We start from the raw sequence: 22479 nt of genomic DNA, 5'->3' as shown, positions 1-22479 counted from the left end.
GGGCTTTATGGGACCTTGGACTTCTCCAGCTGCCCAAGGATACATGTGGCTCACTGATAGTGGGTTGGACATGCCAGATTTTAACAGGTGACTTTCATCAGAATTTCTGTAATATTTACTACCCAGTGTCTAGCAATTGCTTCACTTTTCCAGTTATATTTGAAGATTCTTTCCTAATATTTTGCTTACATCCATCTATATGCTGTTTTCAAGGGATTCAAAAGATTCCATAGTACCACTGCACAATGACTGACTCCAGTATTTTCCAACTTTTATAATGTGGCATAGTTCCAGGTTTTCTGGTGATGCTATTATCCCAGCTTACTCATCAGGGCACCCTGCATTTTCCTAACTCATGCTTGCTGAGTTCTGTTGTTCTATGAGGAATCAGTTTACTGACATTACTGACTAACAAATTCTGTAATGTGTCAGTTCTGTCAGGAGATAAAAGTATGTAAAAATTTCCTTTTCATCTGCAGAATACAATTATCAGAAGAACATCTGACATTACTTTCCAAGCAAAGATGTGCTCAGCTCCTTCCTCATTGTCTCCTCCATCGATTATGAATCAAATTTTCAGTCTGCTTCCTGTTTCAGGACCCTTCCAGCCCCCACCATGCCCCTGATTCCCCCATTTCAGAAGCTGTGATAGTTGAGGAGCAGTAGGCTCTTGTCACCCTTGTCATATGTGCTTCACCTTCCAGACGTGGACAATAAATTAAATGCACTGTGTTTTGTCATTACTCCATGGGCTGAAGTAAAAGTGTCTGATGAATACCTGCCAATTCCTACCTCCACAGAACCTGCTGTGAGACCCATTACCATCCTCTGAAATAGCTTTCCCCAAAGATCTCCAGCCAAGTCTGTTTCTAGCCATAATGACTTCAAAGTAAACATGCCATGCAAATAACAGAAACAGCACAAAGCAAGAACATTTAGAAAAAATGATTTTATATTGTTTTCAAAAATCTGATGCTAGTTTAGTCCCTTTTTAATCCAATCTAGGAGAGTTGCTAATCAGCATGGTTTGACCAGGATGTTGGATGAGTCAGAGAAGCAACACCTCAGATGTATTCTGTATCATATTTCATGAAAAGGAATTTGTGCCAGTACTCATGACAAAGGTTCCATGTTAATATTCATCAGCAAATGGATAATTAGGGTGGCCTTCAATGCTATAATTAGAAAAAATGTATAATATGGTCTTCATCAGTTTACTTCTATGACAGTAAATTAGTAATATTTAAGCATATTCAAACACTGAAAGTTAACCATTTTTTCCTGACTGCTTGAAAAGTCTGCCATTTGTTCTTTTTGAACATATGTTAACAGAAAACTATGCTTAAATCATAAAAATTTCAAATTTTATTTTCTGCACATAGGAGAACACAGAATCAAACACACACACACACACACACACACACATTCCTATATATTATTCAGAGCCGAAAAAGCAAATAAATTCCTTTTGATTTTGAATTCTCAGTGAAAGCAGAGAATCAATATGTAATGTTTACTACAAGTCTAAGTCCAAATATTGATCAGCACAACAAATATTTGAGGGTGCACAATCTACTGCTAGCATTTTTGTTACAGGCAACTGAGCTAGTCAGAAATATTATAGGTAGTCATACAGGGCTAGGTCCTTGAAGAAGACCACATAGAGGATCTTGGAGGGGACACATACCTCTTGTTGTGGACCAGATGTCAAAACAGAAGGAAAACCAAATGCAAGCACACCCTTAAGTATAATCCTTAGAGATTAAATCTGGATCACTTTGAGAAGCCAGGAGTCACCATCCAAATCCCCTATAGGAGGAGTCACTGACATGACTCACTTCTCCATTTGTCCATGATTTGGTCAATTTTACTTTACTGATAGAATTTTCAACATGGATATAAAGATAAGAAATATGAAATAAAAGTGGCATTTATTTTAAGAATGTGAGAGAGACTCCATGACCTCTGGGGTCTGGCATTCTCTCTGCCAGACACGTGATGTGGGGGCATAAATATAGCTTAGGTTTGGGGTGGTGCCTAAGGGGCATTACTGGTGCATAGATAGGCCATTGGAATTAATTTCATGCCACAGGTAAATTGCTTAGGGGAGGGGAAGATGACCCCAAAATAGAGCCTCTTGGTTCTACCTTCCAGCCTCCCACCTCTGCAGCTTTTCATCCAGGGCAAAATCCTTTCTCTTACAATTAAACTTATTGGTGGACCATAGTTCATTCCCATATGCCTTGCAAGTTACAACTTTCCCAGCTATAGACCAACTTTAGACCTCCTCACTTCATGATTTTACTGTATAAAAATCCTGAGAAAATACAGATTCTTTGGCAACCCACCCAGGACCTCCTTTGTCTCTCTCTCATACAGAAGCTTTCCTTCTTACAATAAACATGTCTTCTCTTAACCTCCATTGTTTCTAAAATTCATTCTTTGATTTTAGAGAACATGAACTCATTTTGGACATATAGTAGGTCAGGAGTTTCATTCCCCTATACCACTTTGACTTCTCTTTTTTCTTATTCAGTTTTGATTTCCCCATAATTCATCATAAATACCATACTTGGTTAGAATCGGGAATGTCAAAATGTCATTTACAACACAAACATTCACCCTAGAGGCTCTTAGATTGTATATTTTAAAAACAACACAAGCTATAAAGTGACAAAAATTATGTTCATTAAAATATTTAATAATGAGCAAGAATTATTGATTGATTGCTACTCTGTGTCTCTTTAACATATATTGCTACCTTATCTTTCCATGTTTTTTATACTACTAACAATATTAGTAATGATAGCAAAGTATCTGCTGATTGTGGATAACCTGCAATTGTAGACTGTCTAATCCCCTTTCAAATATTATGACATGTGTTTCCACTAGGAGTTACAATTTCTACAGTGTGAGTGGATACATATTCCCTGTTTGCTCTCATTCATAATGCATAGCCAATATCAGAATATCAAGCCATAGAGCATGAAGGAATAGCAAAGTTATTTTGATGACTAAAATCTTCAGCAATGCAGTTTTAATACACTTCTGTTGGTTTGGAATTTCTCATCTAAAATCTTCTTTATCCTCTGCACTGTATATTTTAGACACAGGAAATGTTCTGCTGACTACAAAAAGGGAAGCTTTCTGAGAGGTAAATACAGTGTTCTGACCAAACACACACTGATAAAGATGAGAGAAACTTGAAACTGAAAAACAACATGGCAACATATGTGTTGTACTAAAATGCTGAAAAAATAAAATAGTTAATTAAAAGATAATTATTTGCAAAAATAGGTAGTTAAAAAGATAGTTATTAGCAGTATTGTCATTCTGTGCTGAGCTCATTAACCAGTAACCATGCTCCAACCACACAGTTATAGATTAACTGACTGTGTGGTCATGTTATTCTGTGTGCATCATCCCTGAGTAACCTGTTTGCTGTCTCAAACTCTGTTCCACTTGTAAGAGACAAATGATGTTGTGTCAACCAATGTTCCCTTTATGAGAGACAAATGTTTCTGGAATTGGCAGACCAAGGGCTACTAATTGGCTAACCACCCACTGTGAAATGTCTCTGACCTCAAGCAAAAGGGAACAAAGGCCCACCTTGTTTCTGTTTCTCATAACTATGTACTTAATGATCAATGAGCTTATCATAAATGAACTATAAAAATCAGTCAAAATTCTAACTCAGTCACACAGCTTTGCGAATTTCATCTGCATTGTGTTGCTGCGCCAGCTAAAATAAAAGCGCTTTTTTAAAAAATGATGTTGTCGGGGCTGGGGATTTAGCTCAGCGGCATAAGTGCCTGCCTTGCAAGCAGGCAGTCGTGAGTTCAATCCCTGGTACCGATAAAAACAAAAAAGACCAAAAAAAAAAAAAAAAAAAAAAAAAAACAAAAATGCTGTTGTCTTGCCCCGTTTTTCATCTCAAGGCCTTTTTGGGGGACTACAACAGTATGCTTCAAAATTACTTACAACTCAGCAGGAAGATATCTCAAGTTTCTGTTCAGGCCATCTATCACTTTCATGTCCTCAGAAGTCAATTGAAATTCGAAGACCTACAACACAAGAAGTAAGCTTTCAGTGTACTTAGAATACACGTTTGCAAGCATTGAAAGTTTAAGTGAATGGTGCAGAGGAATTATTTAAAATATGTGATACATCCAAAATGTATTAAAGACATGTAGTGTGACACAGCTTACCAAGGAATATCTGGAGAAAATTAAATAGAAGTTTCTTATTTTTTAAAGAGACATAAAGGAATGTATTAAGCAGAAATTGAAAAGTGTACAAAGAAATAGAGTGCAGTACTGCATGAGAGAAAGGCACATAATGCCTCAAATTCTTAAATATTTATATTTTTCTCAAGAGAGCGGGGCTGTATAGAAAAATCTATATTAGGACCTACTTTATGGAAAAAGAAGAAAAAGAATGGCTTACCCACAGAAACATAAAAAGGCTATTCATAAGTGAAAAAGTTAATCTATTCACAGGTAAGAATATGGAAAGCGACTATATGCATTAAAAAAATTGTCCAGGCTTACTGTGTATCAGGAAAAAATAGAACAAACAAATAACAACAACAGAAAACCTGGCCTGTCTTGAACCTGCCATCTTTATTTTTAAAATTATGATGTTCTTTGTAACCTTTCTGGGAGTGGCTACTTTTATTCTGTCCTACTTCATCCCACCCCCAGAGTTTTATATCCTTTATTGTTCAGAGATGGAAAAGAAGGTGAGTGTGAGGGAGCACTCCTGAAATTCTTGGACTCAGGCAACTGAGGCAGGAGGATCACGGCAAGCTGAAGACAATCCTGGTCCTCTAAGCAGTGAATTCAAAGCCACCCTCACCTACACATTGAAACATTATTTCAGAAAGTCTAAAAGGGAAGCAAGAAAGAAGGGAAGAAGGAAGAAAGAAAAGAATAATGGGAGAGAGGGAGGGAAAGAGAGAGAATGCTGAATATCTATTTTGTTGTTGCTGCTTCAGGATGAGGAGGGGTGTGAGCCTGGCCTAAGCAGGGATCAAAAGTTTCACCCTCACTGAACTAAAAGAGACAAACGTGTCTTTGCGTGTGTTTCTGGGCTTCTATTTTTTGATCAGTAATTATCTTTTTATAGTCCAGAAAAGAGGGCATGAGTATTTGGAAACTGTAAAACTCGCCAGTGGAAACATCTTCAGAGAAGCACGCAAGGAAAACATTCAACATATTTTGAAAAACTTGCAGAATGTGAGAATATATCTGAAAGAGTTTTGGCCCAGACAGGACACTGTAGCCAGTAAAGCCCCAGGCGGAACCAAGGAACTCCATCTCCCACACCCCTAGGAATTTACCTGTGACTGTACCTTCCCCACCCCTAGGAATTTACCTCTGGTGCCAAACTAGTGCCAGTGGAATACCCGTGCATCACTAATGCCTCTTAGGTTCCACCCCAAACCTAGGCTACTTATATGCCCCCACTCCACGTGTTCCACAGAGAGATTGCCGACTCCAGGGGAAGGTGCTGCACCCCAGAGGATCAGGCGTGTCTCCCTGCATTCTTAAAATAAAGATCATTTATATTTCATACTTCTTATCTTTTCAGCCACCGCCTTCCCCCACAGTTCTATCATATGATTCCCTGACTGGCAACGGCAGACAAGAGATTCTTGGGGCCTTCCCAGTTTGAGTCCCCTGCCGTTCAGGACCAGGACCAGACCACATCCTGCATTAATTCCAAACTTCTACACTTGGGAGCTGTAAACTTGTCACCGCTGGTTTGCAAACAACACTGACCCAATTTACCCCAGGTGAGCAACCCCCAGAGATTGCCACTGGGCCAGGCCCCAGGCAGGTTTTCTCCCCCTTTCCGTGGGCTCCAGTGATGGTCTCATGTCCTGAGATAGCCCAAGGCAGAGTTTTCCTGGGCCAGCCTGTGTCCACACTGGAGACTTTCACATCCTTCAGAGTTTTTTAAGTTCTCATGGGCAGAACAGTTACTAAAACCCACGAGATATCCACTTGTATACTGGTGACTGCCAATTATTATGAGGTTTGGAAACATATAATACCGATTGGTCTAAAATAAGTAAAAAGTGATGACTTACACTTAGTAGACCATGGTCCATTGCCTCATCTGGCTATAACTCCATGGGCCAGACCCCACACCAGATTTTATCTTGGGGACCACTTCCTGTCACCCCCCAAAAGAGCCATACCTATCTATGACTTATCACACGGACGACAAGTTTACAAAACTCTCTATCTTTAAGCCTTTGTTTTGAGAATGTGTGTCCTTTCCCACCAGCATCCCCTTTTGTTTCCTCACTGCCTCCTCCTCCCTCCCCACTGCTGTGTACACTGACCCATTCCTCGAGGAGAAGGCAGAGGTGTGTCTAAACAGTGTTGAGAGATATGCACGGGCTGCTTTAAGCTCTCATGCCACGCTCCAGCCCAAAACAGTGTTAAGAGATACAAGTGGACTGCTTTAAACTTTCACGCCGCACCCCAACTCCACGTGGTATCTTGGCTCTCATGCCACACTCTGGGTCTGAGGGGGTTGGCTCTAACACCACGCCCTAATCCACACACCCCACGAGCAGTTTTGGCTCCATGTGGCAGCTCAGTTCTGTGTCAGTCTGCCAGCGTGTAAGGTCTCAGCTTCACGCCACATCCCAAATCCACCTCCCAGCTCTGGCCCCGTGTGCTGGGTGCCCACCATTGCCACTGCTGCTGCCTTTGTCACCTCTGCCTTGCGTGTGTTTCTGGGGGCAGTCCCACCCCGCCTCACAGGCTATGCCCTGGGCTCACCCCACCTTTACTCTGTGTGTGCCACCCCCACCCTGGAGCGCCCCACCCAGGCTCAGAGTTCCATCCTGCTTTAGGTGCTGTGTGTCTCCCAAATAAGCATATCTCCCAAACAAAAGCACCAGACCACAAACACAGATAAACAGCAGCTCTGCAGCTCGGCTCAGAGATGCTATTTTTTTACATTCTCAGACCATTTAATCAAGGTTAAATAAGCCAACAATAGACAAGACTTTGGCTGATAAATGGAAAAGTGGCCACCTAGTAATTTTACCAGCCTTGTTTATCAATTAAAGCCTTCAACAATCTCCTAAATGTTTAACAACCAAAATTAAGAGGTAATTATAAATTCCTTTTGCTGGGAACCACTAGCTCTTTTCCAAGACAAGGATTATATGATATATGCAAAACAACAAGACCAAAAGTGTGGCAGAAGCCAAACTTAAACCTTTCCCAGCCTATCTGCCTGCCCTGGGTCAGCCCTCCACCAAGCCATAATTAACTATATTCAACTGATATTAAATAACACCGTAGCTGATTTCTCTCCTAAATAAAAAGGTAAAAATTAATTAAACAGGCCATCCTCCAAAAATCAGATGGCATTAGACATTTTAATAACATAAAGAAATATTTATATATGACATAAATTACATGTCAGTTCCTAAAATTCTCTAGACCTCTCCTCCTTATGAGAAGCCATTACTAAATTTATAAATACCCTGTTGATTATATTTAACTCTTGCATACTTACTGAATTCTACAGATACTTTCTAATGTAGTCCAAATCCCAAACAAAAAGGCAAAACTTGACCTTCAAACCTGTAGAGACCTTAATATGGTTCTTCATATTTTCAACAACAGAGATAACACTTGTGACACTTGGAGTTCTGAGACAGGTAAACTGACACAAAGTGGAGCTTCCTGGGCCCCCCATGGACCATGCATCAAATGCAGCAGAAGATGTTGGGCAAGACAGTGCCCCATCCTGGCATTCCTTTGAGACCTTACCCCAGGGTTACTAAACTGTTCTAGCCACCAGATAGTGGGTAAGCCATCCTAACTTCTAGCCCTCACAGGAAATGCCAACACTGCCAGATTCATTGCCGACAGATCAGCTTAAACTTCCTGCTGAAGACTGACAGGGCTCAGGGCCAACAGCAGTCTACTTTAAGGTGTCTGTCTCAGAGTCCAAAGTCCCACTAAAAGTCTCCGGTAAGACATTCTCTGTATTTGCGGACATAGAGGCCATATGTACAGACTTCTTCCTGAGTTTCCAGGCTGCTATATTAAATCCTCAGCCTCTAGGGGTATTGACAGCCAACCTATGCCATTTACAAAAAGGGCCTATTTCGTGCAGGTCCCAGACTACCCAGTGGTGCCAAATCATCCCTCCACCACTCATTCTACAGTCCTAAATCTTAAAAATGCTTTTTATTCCCTTGTGTTTACACAGACTGACCTAGAGACACTGAGGTCTCAACAGCTTACACTTGTTATCGCTAATAAACCTCTCCTCAGTGATATAAACCACCCCCTTCCTTTCTTATTCACCAATTTTTCAGACAACCCTGGTCAAGACTGACAGATAAATTTTGTCTTCTCACTTTGTTTATACTTTTTCAGGATACATAAAAGCCTTTCACACAACCAGGGAGACTGCTGATATACTTGCTAAAGTCCTGTTATAACAAATCATTCCAAGGACTACAACCAGGTTTCAGCAACCCATACCTGATATTCTTGGCAACCTCAATAGTGATCAAAGTTGCTAGAATGCCATCCTGGTTTCACATCACTCAGGCTAAGAAGTGCCCTTCCAGCCCTAGATCTAACCATCCTCTTGCCTACTCATCTCCATTTCACCAAGGCCTCACAACCACAACTCTCAGGCTGTCATGTTTTGTTATCCAATTTGGTTTCTAATTTCTTATCCTTTTTTCACAGCAGAACTCCCAACAGCATTTCCTAAAGGCTCCTACGTCATGCATACCAGAGACACACCTTACCCTCTTAACTTTTACCCTTTCAGATGGGGGAGTAATCACCTCTCATAACTTTACTCCTCCTAACCCCATATTTATTTTCAGAATTCTGCCTTACCATGGAAATGTTTCTACCTCAACATGGTCCTGATATAATGACATATAAAAATCAAAGGTACCTTTCCTTCTACCTCACATGGGTCCTTAAATATGACAGTGCCATGCCTCCTCATAACATCTTGTCTCTTTGTTTTTCCAGTCTCATATACATGCATTCACCAGTGAAGTTGTCCTGGCAAAAACACCTGGCACCAGCTTCCACCTGGGCTTCAATCATCATCCCGTTGACACCCCTAGACCCCAATACAGTGCCCCCTTCCAGCAGGAATCAGTAAAGAAAGAAATCTTCACCCTTTTCACAATAACAATCATAAGATGGCATATGAAAGAGTTTTGGCCCAGACAGGACACAGTAGTTGGTAAAGCCTCAGGCGGATTCAAGGAGCTCCATCTTCCACACCCCTAGGAATTTACCAGTGACTGTATCTTCCCCACCCCTAGGAATTTACCTCTGGCACCAAATGAGTGCCAATGGGCTACCTGTGCATCACTAATGCCCCTTAGGTTCCACTTCAAACCTACGCTATTTATATGCCCCCACTCCATGTGTTCCATGGAGAGATCACCGATCCCAGGGGGAGATGCTGCACCCCAAGGTGTTGGAGGGTCTCTCCCCGCATTCTCAAAATAAAGGTCAATTTTATTTCATACTTTTTATCTCTTCAACTGCCGCCGGTCCCCCACAGTTCTATCAATATCTGCAAAAGGTAAATCTAGCAAGGATTTGACATTTCAAATAGTTAAGAGACTTTAAAGGATGAATACTACACAAACAAATCAAATGAAACATGATCTAGAAATCTAAACAGATGCTTCTCAAAAGAAGACTTACCAATGGCAAGCAATTGTATGAAAAAAGTTTACTTTAACCAATTATCATAACAACCCAAATCAAAGTAACAGTGGACTATAATTTTGGTATAGGGGAACAAAATTCCCAACCTACTACATGCTCAATATGAGCTCATGTTCTCTAAAACTGAAGAATGAATTTTAGGAACAATGGAGGTTAAGAGCAAAAACATTTGAGAGAAAGAAAGCTTCTTTTTGTTTGAGAGAGAGCCAGAAGGGAGCCCAAGTGGGTTGCCAGGGACTCGTCTTTTCTAGGGGCTTGTATAGAGTAAAATATTGAAGTGAGGCAGGACTAAAAGTGGACAAAACCTAAAAACTGGCAAGGTGGGCATAAGGTGGGACAGAACTATTGTCAACCATTGAGATTAATTGCTCAGGTAAAACTGATTAAATCAGGAATAAAAGAGAAAGTGAGTCACATAGTAAGCAGGCATGCTTAACAGCAGTGACTCTGCCTGAAGGGGATTGGAATGGTGATTCCTGGCTTCTCCAGGTGATTCACACCTGATCCCTTACCTCTATGTTTAGGGTGTGGTTGCATTTGTTTTTGCTTTCTGGCTTGAGATCTGGCCCACAGCAAGAGGTGTGTCTCTCCTCCAAATTCATAAAACATTTGGTCCTCTGTGTAGGTTTCCTCCAGGGCCTTGCCCTGTCTGACTGCCTATAGTAGTTCTAACTAGCTCAGCTATCTGTAGCCCTTTCTTTCCAGTTAAAATGACCATTATTAGAAGTTCAGTAAATAACAAATGCTAGAGAATATGTGGAAAAAAGAAATGCATGTATACTGCTGGTAACAATGTAAATTACTGTGGCCATTGTGGAAAAACCTATGGAGAGTCTAAAATATAACTCATATCATACTGCAATTAAACTAGGATGGATAAATCCAAATGAGAAGAACTCTGTACCAAAAAGATAACTACACTTCGAGGTTTTTTGAAGCACTCTCATCAATAGCCACACTGTGGAATGGTTATAGGCAACTGAGTTAATTGGAAATCCTATAGGCAGTCACACAGGACCAACCCTCCAACAGCAGATACATTGCAAACTTGGAAGAGAAATACATCTGTGCCATAGGCCAGATCTCAAAACAAATGCAACTGTACCCTACATATAAACATAAGGGGTTGATATTCTAACTAGGTATCCCTCACATTGTGCAAGCCAGGAGCCATTAATGCAACACTTTACTGGCAAAATCCCTATTCTGTACTCATGCCTATTTGACTTGCTTCCCCTTTTGATCCTGATTTAATCAGTTTTACATGGGCAATTGGTTTTATTGGCTGATCACAGTTCTGTCCCACCTCATGCTTATTGTAATCTCAAATATTGTGTATAGTCTTCCAAGTATTATAATCTCTTTTCCAGTCTTCCTTGCAATCCAAAAAGTTGTATTTATAATCTCATTGAGATGTTATTGGAATCCCAGTAAATTAATTTCAATCTACCATCTCCAATGCAACCCATGGAGAGAGTAAAGACACCAAGACATATTTTAAGTTAATAACAGCCAATCTCCATGAAGAAAAAGGCCTTGATCCTAGGCTCTCCCAGAATTTATTATCTCATGAAAAAGGGGTCATTTGAGGATGAGTCATAGTCAATATGGTAGAAACAATGTGAGTAATAACTGATTAGTCAGGTAGGGACAAAAGCATCTCTGCAAAATGCAGAGATCCTTGCTATGGGCAAGGATCAATTTGCATAATTCAATTAAGGTAGCAACTGAACTGCTTTAGCAAGTTGTTGCCTATGTTTCTGATTTGTAAAATTTTGTGCCTTGGGGAGTCATAGCCTCTTTACCTTGAGGCTCATACCCAGTTGACATTCCTGGAGCTGATTGGCTCTACCATCCCACTGTGCTTATATATTTTAAAGAGAGCACAATGCAAGGAAACAGGAGACTGTCTGATGGCTTTACTGATTACCTGTCAGTACCTTAACCAGCTTTATTTGCAACACTTAGAGCCAATTGAGGAGATACCATAGCCATATTAGTGTCAAGAAATAAGATTCCATATAATCAAAGTTGCAGCAATTGTTCTGCATTCTAGGAGTCACTCCAGTTGTCCACTACACATGCTCACCTTCCATGAGACTTTCCATTTTCCCACACCATTGACCCAGCTTCCCTCATGGTTTTGCTCTATAAAAATATGTGGAAATAGCAGGATACTTGGCAATCCACGCGCGACTCCTTCTGTCTCTCTCTCTCAGACAGAAGCATTCTTTCACTTAATAAACCTATCCTGCTCCTAACCGCCATTGTTCCTAAAATTCATTCTTCAATTTTAGAAGACACAAACTCATACTGGACATCTAGTATACTGGGACTTTGATTCCCCTATATCAGAATCAAGCCAGATGATCTTTAGCACATGAATAAAGAAAAGACACTTATTTGTTGAGCTGAATACTATGCAGCCATAAATAAAATGAAATCCATTGTTTGCCACAACTGGAAAGTAAAGAGGCAAATATTACATGTTCTTCTCTCTTTGTTTTTTGTACCAGGAATCAAACTCATGAACTTGCAGGCCTTCCACCACCAAGCTGATATCCTAGGCCCCCATATTTTCATTCAAATAAGGAAACCAGAAAAGTCAAGTGCCAGAAGTATAGGATGGAACACTGGTCTCTAGAGAAAGGAAGCAGAGGGAGGGGGGAGAAACACATTAACAGGAATCTTTAGGGAACAGGAAAGGTCCTAGTAGGGTAGTTGGGAGAAAGAATCAAGAGTATAGGAAGCATACCTGGTGCTATGAATGCATGTGTGGAAATACCCCAACAATCACTTTAATCTGTAAAATTAGCATTGACTAAGAAATTCAATTTTAAAAAGCTGACAAAAATATTTGAAAAGAAGCTGGAGCAGAAATACAACTGAGAGCACTTACGTTAAAAGAACATCTATTTAGAAAAAGGGAAGAATGAATTCTAGAGCAAGGTTTGAAACATAAATAATTGAGTAATTTTCATTGATTCAGTTGTATTTCTATATCCTATAAGTGATCAATTAACAATTAGAGACAAAACTTGTTGAAATACTAAATCATAAATAACGAATGTTTATAAGGCTGGTTTTATGAGGATCTTGTCTAAACATGGAATACTTTAAACATTAAAACAAGCTTTTTTTACTAATTGCTAACATAGTTAAAGAAATGAATCCTTAGGTTTTTCATAGTTCCCTATTGTGCCAAAAGAAAAACAGATTAATAGAGAGAGAGTAAAATGTTAAATTAAATTAACATTAAATGTTAAATTAAATAACTGATGAATTCAAGAAAGAAACATGCATTGCATTAGTCTTGGAGCTTTTCTCTAAATGAGAGATGTAAGGAAAAATTTCACCATTCTCCACAGCAAGATAACTTTCTAATGTAATTAAGACAATAGATATTGTAAATAAGACGATTTATAATGGGAAGGAGAATAGAAATGCAATTATGGTTTCTGGGAAAGTTGGACGCTTTTAAAAATTATGTATGTGAATTTGGATTATTTTTCCCATAGTGTTTGAAAACCCTGGCCAGGCATGATGGTTTAGATCTGCAATCCCAGCACTTAGGACACAGAGGTAGGAGGATCACGATGAGTTCTGGGGCAATCAAGGGTACATAGTGAGTTCAATGCCAGCCTGAACTACATAGTGAGATTCTATTTTGAAAAAAATCAAAATAAAACAAAGAAAACAAAAGGAAAAAAGGGAACCAGAAGGATTTTACAGAAGTGTTAAAAGAGCCCTTTCCTTGCACTTTATTCTCTCCTTCAAGTGCAGGATCTTTTTGTTTCTTTTTTTCTTTTTCTTTTGTAGGAGAAAACACAACTAAACACCCCTGAAATCTCAAATGCCTAGAAAATGTTACAAATATGAACTCTACTGAAACATATCCTGCGTGACTTCAAAGAAGCATACATATGAAGAATGATGAGAAAGAGCTCTGATGGCCACAGCCCCACCATCACCTGCGAGTTCTCTTTTATTTCCTTCTCCTTAAAGCTCTGGGCCAGAGCCACAACTCCACGCTGCAGCTGGTATCTCAGGGCAATCAGGGCTGGAGTTCGTTTATACTTTTTTGCCATAGCACAAAGAACTGGATCATCCAGGACAGCTGGGGAGCTCTGATTTACCCTGAAAAGGCAGACAGAAATTCTCAAATTCCAAAGCCAAGTATTTGGGTTGTCATGAGGCTTCCAATACAGGCCACGGTGCTGACCCTACACCAAGTGTCCTTCAATATAGCCCCTGAAGAAGCAGCATCATTACCTTCTGGGATCTTCTAAAAATGTAAATACTCCTTTATCCATGAGTGAAGTGTGAAAAGCTGAGTACTGTAGGACTAAAAACATTTCATGACCAATGGTGGTTCAGTAAGTCCCCTGTTGCTTTTCTTACCATTTTTTATCTCGTTGGGTTCCAAGTGCACCATAAGCAACTAATATTATATCATTTGACTTGCAGAAATCTAGTAGTTTGCTCTGGTTGAAATAAGGATGGCATTCCACCTGTAAATGGACAAGTTCTAAAGGTATCAGATCATATGATATCGAACATTAACATGACACATAAATGTTAAAAGTCACTGATGCTGAATAATAAAAGCATGTAACATATCTGAATTTAAAGAAAACAATAAAGCATTTTCTAAAAAAGCATATATAATATCTTCAGGATGGGTCTGAAAAATAAAAACATATACCACCACCTTCCTGTGGTATACCATCTCTATAAAGAAGATTTTGAATGGTAATTATTTTTTCACTTCAAAATGATATGGAAATTTCTAATTCTGCAGAAATATAAACACCTTTGAAATATGGACATCAAATCTGCTATTAAATTTGGAAATCAGGAATCAGCAAATTGGTCAAAGATTGAAGAGCACAAGTTTGAAAATCCAAAGAAATCAATTTGGTTTGAATTCTACTGGTTACAGTTGAGAAGATTTGTTTATGAAAAGCAATAGTAAATAAAATTATTTCTAACATATAGAGTAAATAAAAATTTATATTTTGCAGAAATAGACCTACAAGAAGAAAAAGATAAAAAAGCTTTCCCTTGCTGACAAACATTATTATTTTAACTCTTTCCCATAATTTTGATAGTAAAATGATGATGCTAATGTTTATGCTGTATCACAGAAATAATTTACCGTGACATGATGGGTAAAATTGTTTTTGTAAAATAGCTGCTAATAAAAGTATTTAGAAAGAAAGTGAATATTGACAAATTCCACTAAGACCTTGGTTGTCTCAGAAATCACTGATGGATACTCAACAAATGAGTGAAAATTTGTCTTGGATTGATAACTGTCTTTTGACCAGGATGTACTGCAGGACTCAGGATACTAGTAAATATAATGCAGAAAAATACATTTTCACAAAGAGGTATCTGGCTAAAGGTAGTTAACCAAATAAGTAAAATTAACACCATTAATAGTGAGATGACCTGTGATCTGGAGTATAATTGAAGGACACAGCATACTAAGCTTATGTTCTGACCACATTTTTGAAGTTAAATGAGATGTAGAACTGGAGTCTAACTTTTTATTGACAGAGGCCTGGAATGTAGAATCAAATTTACTGACATAAATAGATAATAACCTGATAAATCTAGAATATATCAAACACCCTAGTTACTTATCCATAGAATAAATGATTCTTCTACAGCAATGTGACACAAAGTAATGTGTGAAACAGTTGAGTCTTAGAAAAACTATAAAATTTTTTTCCTAAAATCAAAGGAAATTTAAATAAATACTGGATTCTGATGAGGAGAGTGCATTATTTGTGAGTTTCTTAGGAGTGATAATGGAATATAAAGCTTTGTGAGACACAATTTCCACTCCCTAGGTGTCTTTACAGTTTAATAATCATATATACCTTGAGGAGATGCAGAAAAAATAAACATTTTATGCACATCAATAACTGATCATGTGGCAAAATATCAACAGTTTTGCACGGTCTGAATAACATGGATGTTTAGAACTGTGCTCTCAATTATTGTAAATGCTTGACATATTCTTGATAACATAATTTGGGCTAAGCCAACAGTAAAAGTATATCCAGTTTGTGTCTTTTATATTTGATAGATTGTTGCATCATTCACTGTATAACAAATATTTAAAAACCACACCTTCTAATCTAAAACGTTTACTGCAAGAGTGCAGTTTGCCAGAAAAAGAAAGCTTTCAAACAGAAGCAACCAAAGAACAAATGAGTAGAAGCAGCAGCTTTTATTACACAAAAGCAAAGGGGGAAACTGATAAAGATATTATCAGCGGCATTGTCAGCTGTGTGCTGTGCTCTGAGTTTCTGAGTATGATATTCATCCATCTTTAATGGCACTAGAAACAGGTAACTTGACCTGTCTTTCTTAGATGATTTTCTGTAGTCTGTGGTGTTCTTTTATAATGGTATGTCTCTGACCTAGAACCCTAAACTACATAATAAGACAAAGGACTCAAGTAACTGTCTTCTACACACACTCTTACCTCTGATCACCTCTTCATTTTATTCCATGCTTGTTTTGTTTTTGTTTTTCTTTTTCTTTTTTATTAGTACTGGGGATTGAACTCACGACTGCCTGCTTACAAGGCAGGTGCTTATGCCGCTGAGCTAAATCCCCAGCCCCATTCCATGCTTGTTTAATTCCACTGCTTAATTTCATGGGCTCTTTCTCATCCTCTGTGCTGCGCAAGATCTTCACATATTCATTCTCTGGCCATGCTTCCTAACTCAGGGAGCAGTGCACCTTCCATCTGAGGTATCCTAACACCTGCTGCCTTCCTGGATAACTTGTACATCTGCAGAGTCTTACACAAAGTAGCCACTACAGGACTTCCCTCTCTATTCACTAAGACTTCACCAAGACATGAGAGAGAAACCCCCATGTTCTCTGTGACAGAGACACTACTAAGAGAAACTTCATTCCCACAAAAGGAAAATGCACTGGGGCTAGTAACGGGACAATAGATTACTAGCAGAACAACAAAAACCAAGAAATCAGTAAGAGATGAAGAGAACCCTGAGAGAACTCACCTGGTTGCAGACAGGTTTGTACTTGAGTCCTGGTTTGTTCAGGATCATCTCCAGCTGTCTGCGATTAAAGTTGGACACCCCAATGGATTTGGCCAATCCCTCATCCTTACAATTCTCCATGGCCTAGGAAAAACATATTTTGTGAAATGTGATGTGTACAACTGGTACACCAATGTAAATGAAAGATATAAGTACCAGAAGGAACATTTTTAAGAGCTAGCAATGAAGCTACCTGAAACTGATTATAAACTAAACTAGCACTAAGAGAAAAAGATGCAGATATCCAGAAAAAGTATTTCTAGGTTCTCTTTGGGAATCTGTGACATCACTCCTATGAAAGTCAGAGACACTAATCCCCCCTATCTTCAATCGTTCCCTTTCCTGCCTATCATATTCCAGTAATATATTACTTTATGTTGGGGTCCACAAATTATAAATCAAGTCTAGAGGATGTCTGAGGCCGTCCTTCCTGCTATTTGAGCCAGATTGGAATGGGGAAATTCCCCACTTCCTTTTGATCACAGCTAAAGCTTGGTAGCTAGTGATACCATGGTGTTTACAGAGCAAGATAAGACTTACCTAGGAAGACAAGGATCTTTAAAGCAATGAAGCAGTAGTAAGACTTTCACCTGGGGAAACCACAGTTTCCTTACTGGCCTTTGTCCCATCCTTGCAGTAATACTTTGGGCTTCTTACTGGCCCACAGCAATCAGTCACTGGTGTTCATAGAATCGTTCACTAGCACTCCCCTTGCTCTGGCTAATGAAATAGTTAGCAAGTTTGAGTGCCTTGGTCTTTGCTCATCTTGAAGCACTAAACTCCCCAGCCCCACTTTACACATTACTAAATTGTCTCTTTCTCTTATTTCACCCTTTTGATATACTCTTCATATAAGCAGTTGGGAATCTTGGTTAGATCCTCAATAACTTTACATAATTCCTTTTTTGTAGAACTAAAGATGATAACCTACCTACTCTTCCAGGTAGGAGAATGACCTGAATCTCTGTCACAAATAACTCTTTGGCATGTCCTACAGGTACTCACCTCCCATGTTGCACAGATATCTACTGTATCAAATAATGTTTTCCCCTTTTCATCAGTGGGAAAAAGCTCTTCACCTGGCTGAAATAGAAACACTATTAGTGCAATCTTATTAAGCACATGCTTCACAACCACAGAAATGCATGAACATATGTCTAATGTATAGGGTGCTTAAGCTCCATGAAGTAAGTAAAGCGTTATTCACTTACTTGTATTTACAAAGCAGTTTGCATGTGGAATGGTGAAGATATCCTTAGGTGCTTTTGTCACTCTATTGCCTTTAATTATATGCACTATAAATAACATTTCTGCAAGTTTTAGATTGGAGGAGGGGTCTACTATTTGACTTATACTACTTCTCCTTCATCTATAGTTTCCTCTAGAAAATGCATCTCTTTCACTTGTAAAATCAGTTGTCACCTGCCCTCACCTGCAGGAGTAATGGATTACATTCTTGACTTTCCTAAGAGGATTACTGTACTTTAAACAACAGTAATATATGTGGGTACAAAGGAAAGGTCTGTCCCAAATATGACCAATTAAGATTCTAATGAATTTTTAATTTGATGATAGAAAATGCAAAGAAAATATCAACTTTTTTAAGATCATGATACTTGAACTGCTTTAATTTGCCCCTAGTGAAGCAGGTTGGCAGAAGACATAAGCAAAGAGCTATGGATGCAGCCAAAGCCTGGGTAAAGGGAGACAACTCTGAAAATCAATTTTAAACTGTAAATGCAGTCATGGCTTGGGCTTTTTGTTTTTCTAATCCAAGGAACTCATTTGAGTACATTACATTGAGTAGTTTCTATAAATTATTTAAATTGTATTTATCTAAATTTATCACAGAAGATTCACACTACCACTCACAGAAATGTTATCAATGCCAACAGACACAGGTAGTCAGTTCCGATGGTCCAGATTGCCTACCTTCATAGGCACTGGGTAATGAATGACATAAAGGTCAATGTAGTCCAAACCAAGTTTGTTGAGTGATGTTTTTAAGTTGTGTTGGACCATGTTTGGTCTAAGGAATGTGCACCAAAGCTGTAGAGGTTAAAAAATAGAAATTATGCTAGATTATCAAAATTCACCAAGTATTAAAATAATTTTATACTGAATAGAAATTGAGGATAACCCTCCATTGAGTCTTGTCTTTTTTCTGATCTTGCCTTTTTCCATAAATTCCATCATGTTTGAGTTTTATTATTCAATGTACTTATTGTGCAGTGGAAGGAAATTATTCAAATTACTTACATAAAATTTTGTCAAATAATAATACTATACATTCTCTGAATTTTGTTTCATAGAGATTCTAGAACTATCTTTATTTCAATTATCTTCTTTATTTAATTTACTGGAGAAGAATTCCTCCTTATTTACATAACTGAAGGTAAACACATCTTGAAAATTTGTATATGCTGTGTTCAAATCAAGATATGTTAGGTATATCTTGCTACTAACTAAAAACTCTCTGATACTGTTCTGCTATATTGATAAAATAAAGCAATGCTATCATAATAGTATAAACTTTAAAAACCATAAAGAATATAAGAAAGAACATAATTTGGCCATACTTGTGCTGAACTCCACAGGCTATGCTAATCATACTGTTTGTTTTAGGACTCACAATAAAGGGACTTCAATGCTCTGAATCTGTAAAATGATTGTAAGTTCCAAATATTTCTCTGGTTTTGATACTAGATGTTACTTGTGGATTATATGTGACTAAACTAGTACCACTAAGCAGATTTCACCAAGCTTTCATCCAACAGTATACTATTTACACATGTAATATTTCATCCATTAGCAACCTGAACAGTATACATGAAATACCTTAGAAGTGAGGAATATATCTTCTCTCTTCACACGGCCTTCTGCAATCTTGCTTTTAATGGCCTGTCCTACCTCCTCTTCCACTTGGTAAGCATATGCAGTATCAATATGGTGAAATCCAGCATCTATAGCCAATTTGGTGCCCTTCAGACTTTCAGTCTTAGGAATCTAGCAAAAGCCAAATGTAGAATTGAAGACTCACAGCATATACTCTAGATAGTACTAGACTGGATTGGTTGTTATATTCCATTGTCATCCTCATCTTGCTTTTTTTTTTTTTTTTTTTTTTTTGGCTTTTTCATTTTTTTTTTTTTTTTTATTGGTACCAAGGATCAAACTCACGACTGCCTTCTTGCAAGGCAGGCACCTATGCCACTGAGCTAAATCCCCAGTCCAGATTACTTGTGTGACAAGAAACTAGTCTCCTGCACTAGTCTTAATCTTATCCACAAGACAAAAGAAAATATGTTAGAGAGAAATTATTAAGGTCATCAGGAAAAGCAAAAACCTTAAGATCAACTTTTTCTGGACTTCATCTAGTTCTGATTTTGGAGTAATGAATCTGAATCCAGTTTGCCTGAGCATTTCCCAAGTTTTGGCATCTCAAGAATCATCTTGGCCTTGGCAATCCTAGTACTCAGTGGCATCTGAAAACACAAGGAGCACCTCAGTTTCAGTAATTTGTGCTACGACTAATTCTAATTGTGCATGCGATTATAGTCACATTATAAATTATATAGTGAGGTCACAAAATAAAATTCACATGGAAGAAGCATGCAAGGGGGCAAGCTATAGAACAAATACTGTGCACATTTTTCAATCTACTAATGGAGTTATACTTAACACAGTGAATACCCTATGAATTGAATTTTGTCCATGTATCAAAAATGCTGTGTTCAAGGAAGGTTCTGAAAGTATTTCCTATGGTTTTAGCAGGGATGAGGTGCATATTTTCCCTGTGCATGGACATAGCAGGACCCACTATCCCAAAGAAAAACAGGATATGTAAACTCCACTTATGCTGTCAGTGTGTTAGGGTAGCCACCAATTGTACATATTTTGAAATCAAAGTTTCTAGATGCTAGATAGTGCCCATATTATTAATAGGAATTTGAACAAATAATGGGTGTCTCATTTTAATTCATTCTGAGCTCCTGAATGAGATAAGAATGGCTATTATGTTACATAGCCAATCTTGCTACATACAAGAAATAAGAGTGGCTTTGGAATGTGTGTTAGAAGGACATTGAAGTTATAGATAAAAAGTTACTTTCATCACAAAAAATATTATTGGTACTTTTGTCCACCTTTCAAACACGCACTTTTCTTTTAAGGAAGATTATGACTAGAGTGAAATTTAAAATTGTTGCCATGTCTACTGACTTGGTTTTGGATTAAAAGCACAAATAATTAAATGGTGATACATATACTATATCTATCAATTCCTACATATGCTACATATTGCAATTATATACCATAAAAAAGGAAAGTTCACTTATTATACAGTAAGAATTTAAATCAAACACATGCATTTTAACTTAAGAATTTCAAACTCTATCACATTCTTCAATAAAGTTACAGTGAAAGACAGATTAGGCCCTATTATCTGTTTTGATAGCAGCTGTCAGTTTCCCAGATGTCAGGTCACTCAGAAGTTGACCTGGGGTCCAACTTTATGTGTAACCTTGGTTTTTCCTGTGCTTCATACCTCTTTGTCCTTATAGCAGCCAAGTTCTCTCACACCTACAGAATTGTTCTTTGGATATTTCCTTGTGTCTTATTAAATGGAAAATTATGAATTCAATGTTAGAGAGCTAATTCTTTTTCTTACAATTAAATGATCTGAGGATGATACTGGCATATAAGTTTTCTTTAGTTCAGTGAACCATCTACTTTGCTAATTTTATTTCCGAAGACAATCTGTATTATTTAGGTCTAACTTACAAAATGGTGGACCTATAATTCACTTATATTCTTACTAGATGCCAGATTCCTGATCATCATGTCAAAATGTACTTTTGGGACTATTTTCCACACTTGAGTGAGTGCATTAGCCCATATCCAGAATTCACTTTGAGACATTGAACACTAACCCAAACAGAACAGCAGTCCTTCCTATTATTTTATATTTCTCATCTCAGTTAACATTTGGAAAGCTATTACTCTGAATCTTGCCTTATTGGAAGAAAATACAATTTTCTTAAAGTAAATAAATAAAAAAGAAACCATCTCCATTGCAATTAAACATCAAGGGTAGAAGGGAAGAATCTAACAGGCAGTTACGTTGACTGCAGATTTTCATCTTCTTGCTCTATCTGGCTAATAAACTGAAATCACTGTGCAGCATAACACACTGACAGCATAAGTAGATAAATCACTGCGCAGAAAAATCAATAGGTGATACTATAATTGATATCTGATACAAAAGAAATTCAAATAACCTTCATGTAGTACATGAAAAAGATCTAACTTAGAAAAACAGAAAACCTGGTAAAACTCCTGGAATCATGTAGGCACTGAGCAACATGACCTGCCAAGTCAGCCCTTCCTCCCAGGTTACTTTCTTTTTAATTCCCTCCCCCAAGCAATGCTCCTGTTACCTCATCAGGCTTATAGGTGCCATATCCCAGTGCAGGAATGAAGTGGCCATCATTCAGTTTCACACGCTGATGTCTGGAATCCATTGCTTCTTACTCCTCTTGCTGAGCAGATTCTGCTGTTTTGCCTATTTGTAACTGGAATCCCTGGGACTGATCCCCTGCTTATTTTTAGTCAAGGAGCTGCTTATAACAGTTAACCAATGC

General features: G+C 38.2%; 1 protein-coding gene across 1 annotated transcript; it reads right to left on the bottom strand.

The window, feature by feature from the left end:
- Positions 1 to 930: 930 nt before the first annotated feature.
- LOC100727454 (aldo-keto reductase family 1 member C23-like protein) lies at positions 931 to 22456 on the bottom strand. Its single transcript, XM_013144488.3, has 9 exons — positions 22276 to 22456; positions 19676 to 19843; positions 18770 to 18886; positions 17843 to 17920; positions 16799 to 16921; positions 14154 to 14263; positions 13724 to 13889; positions 3982 to 4064; positions 931 to 1175 (listed from the first exon to the last, which is right to left on the bottom strand). The coding sequence occupies exons 1-9, from the start codon at positions 22357 to 22359 to the stop codon at positions 1133 to 1135; spliced, it is 972 nt and encodes a 323-aa protein (XP_012999942.2). The 5' UTR covers positions 22360 to 22456; the 3' UTR covers positions 931 to 1132.
- Between the last annotated feature and the right edge of the window lie 23 nt (positions 22457 to 22479).

Source organism: Cavia porcellus, unplaced genomic scaffold (assembly GCF_034190915.1).
Source record: "Cavia porcellus strain 051 isolate PalLab524CR breed Dunkin Hartley unplaced genomic scaffold, mCavPor4.1 scaffold_27, whole genome shotgun sequence".
Lineage (NCBI taxonomy): Eukaryota > Metazoa > Chordata > Mammalia > Rodentia > Caviidae > Cavia > Cavia porcellus.
The sequence above is the reverse complement of the archived record's forward strand: the minus strand, read 5'-3'. Positions and strand labels throughout refer to the sequence as shown.

Bases quoted from the DNA above. Each gene is read 5' to 3' on its own strand.
- LOC100727454 (XM_013144488.3), bottom strand. From the start codon at position 22,359: ATGGATTCCAGACATCAGCGTGTGAAACTGAATGATGGCCACTTCATT. The intron at 4,065-13,723 runs GTGATGGTGGGG...CTTGTGTTGTAG, and splicing joins AAATAAAAGAGAACTCGCAG to GTCTTCGAATTTCAATTGAC. The intron at 1,176-3,981 runs GTAAGTAATTTT...TTCTAATTATAG, and splicing joins AGATATCTTCCTGCTGAGTT to CATTGAAGGCCACCCTAATT.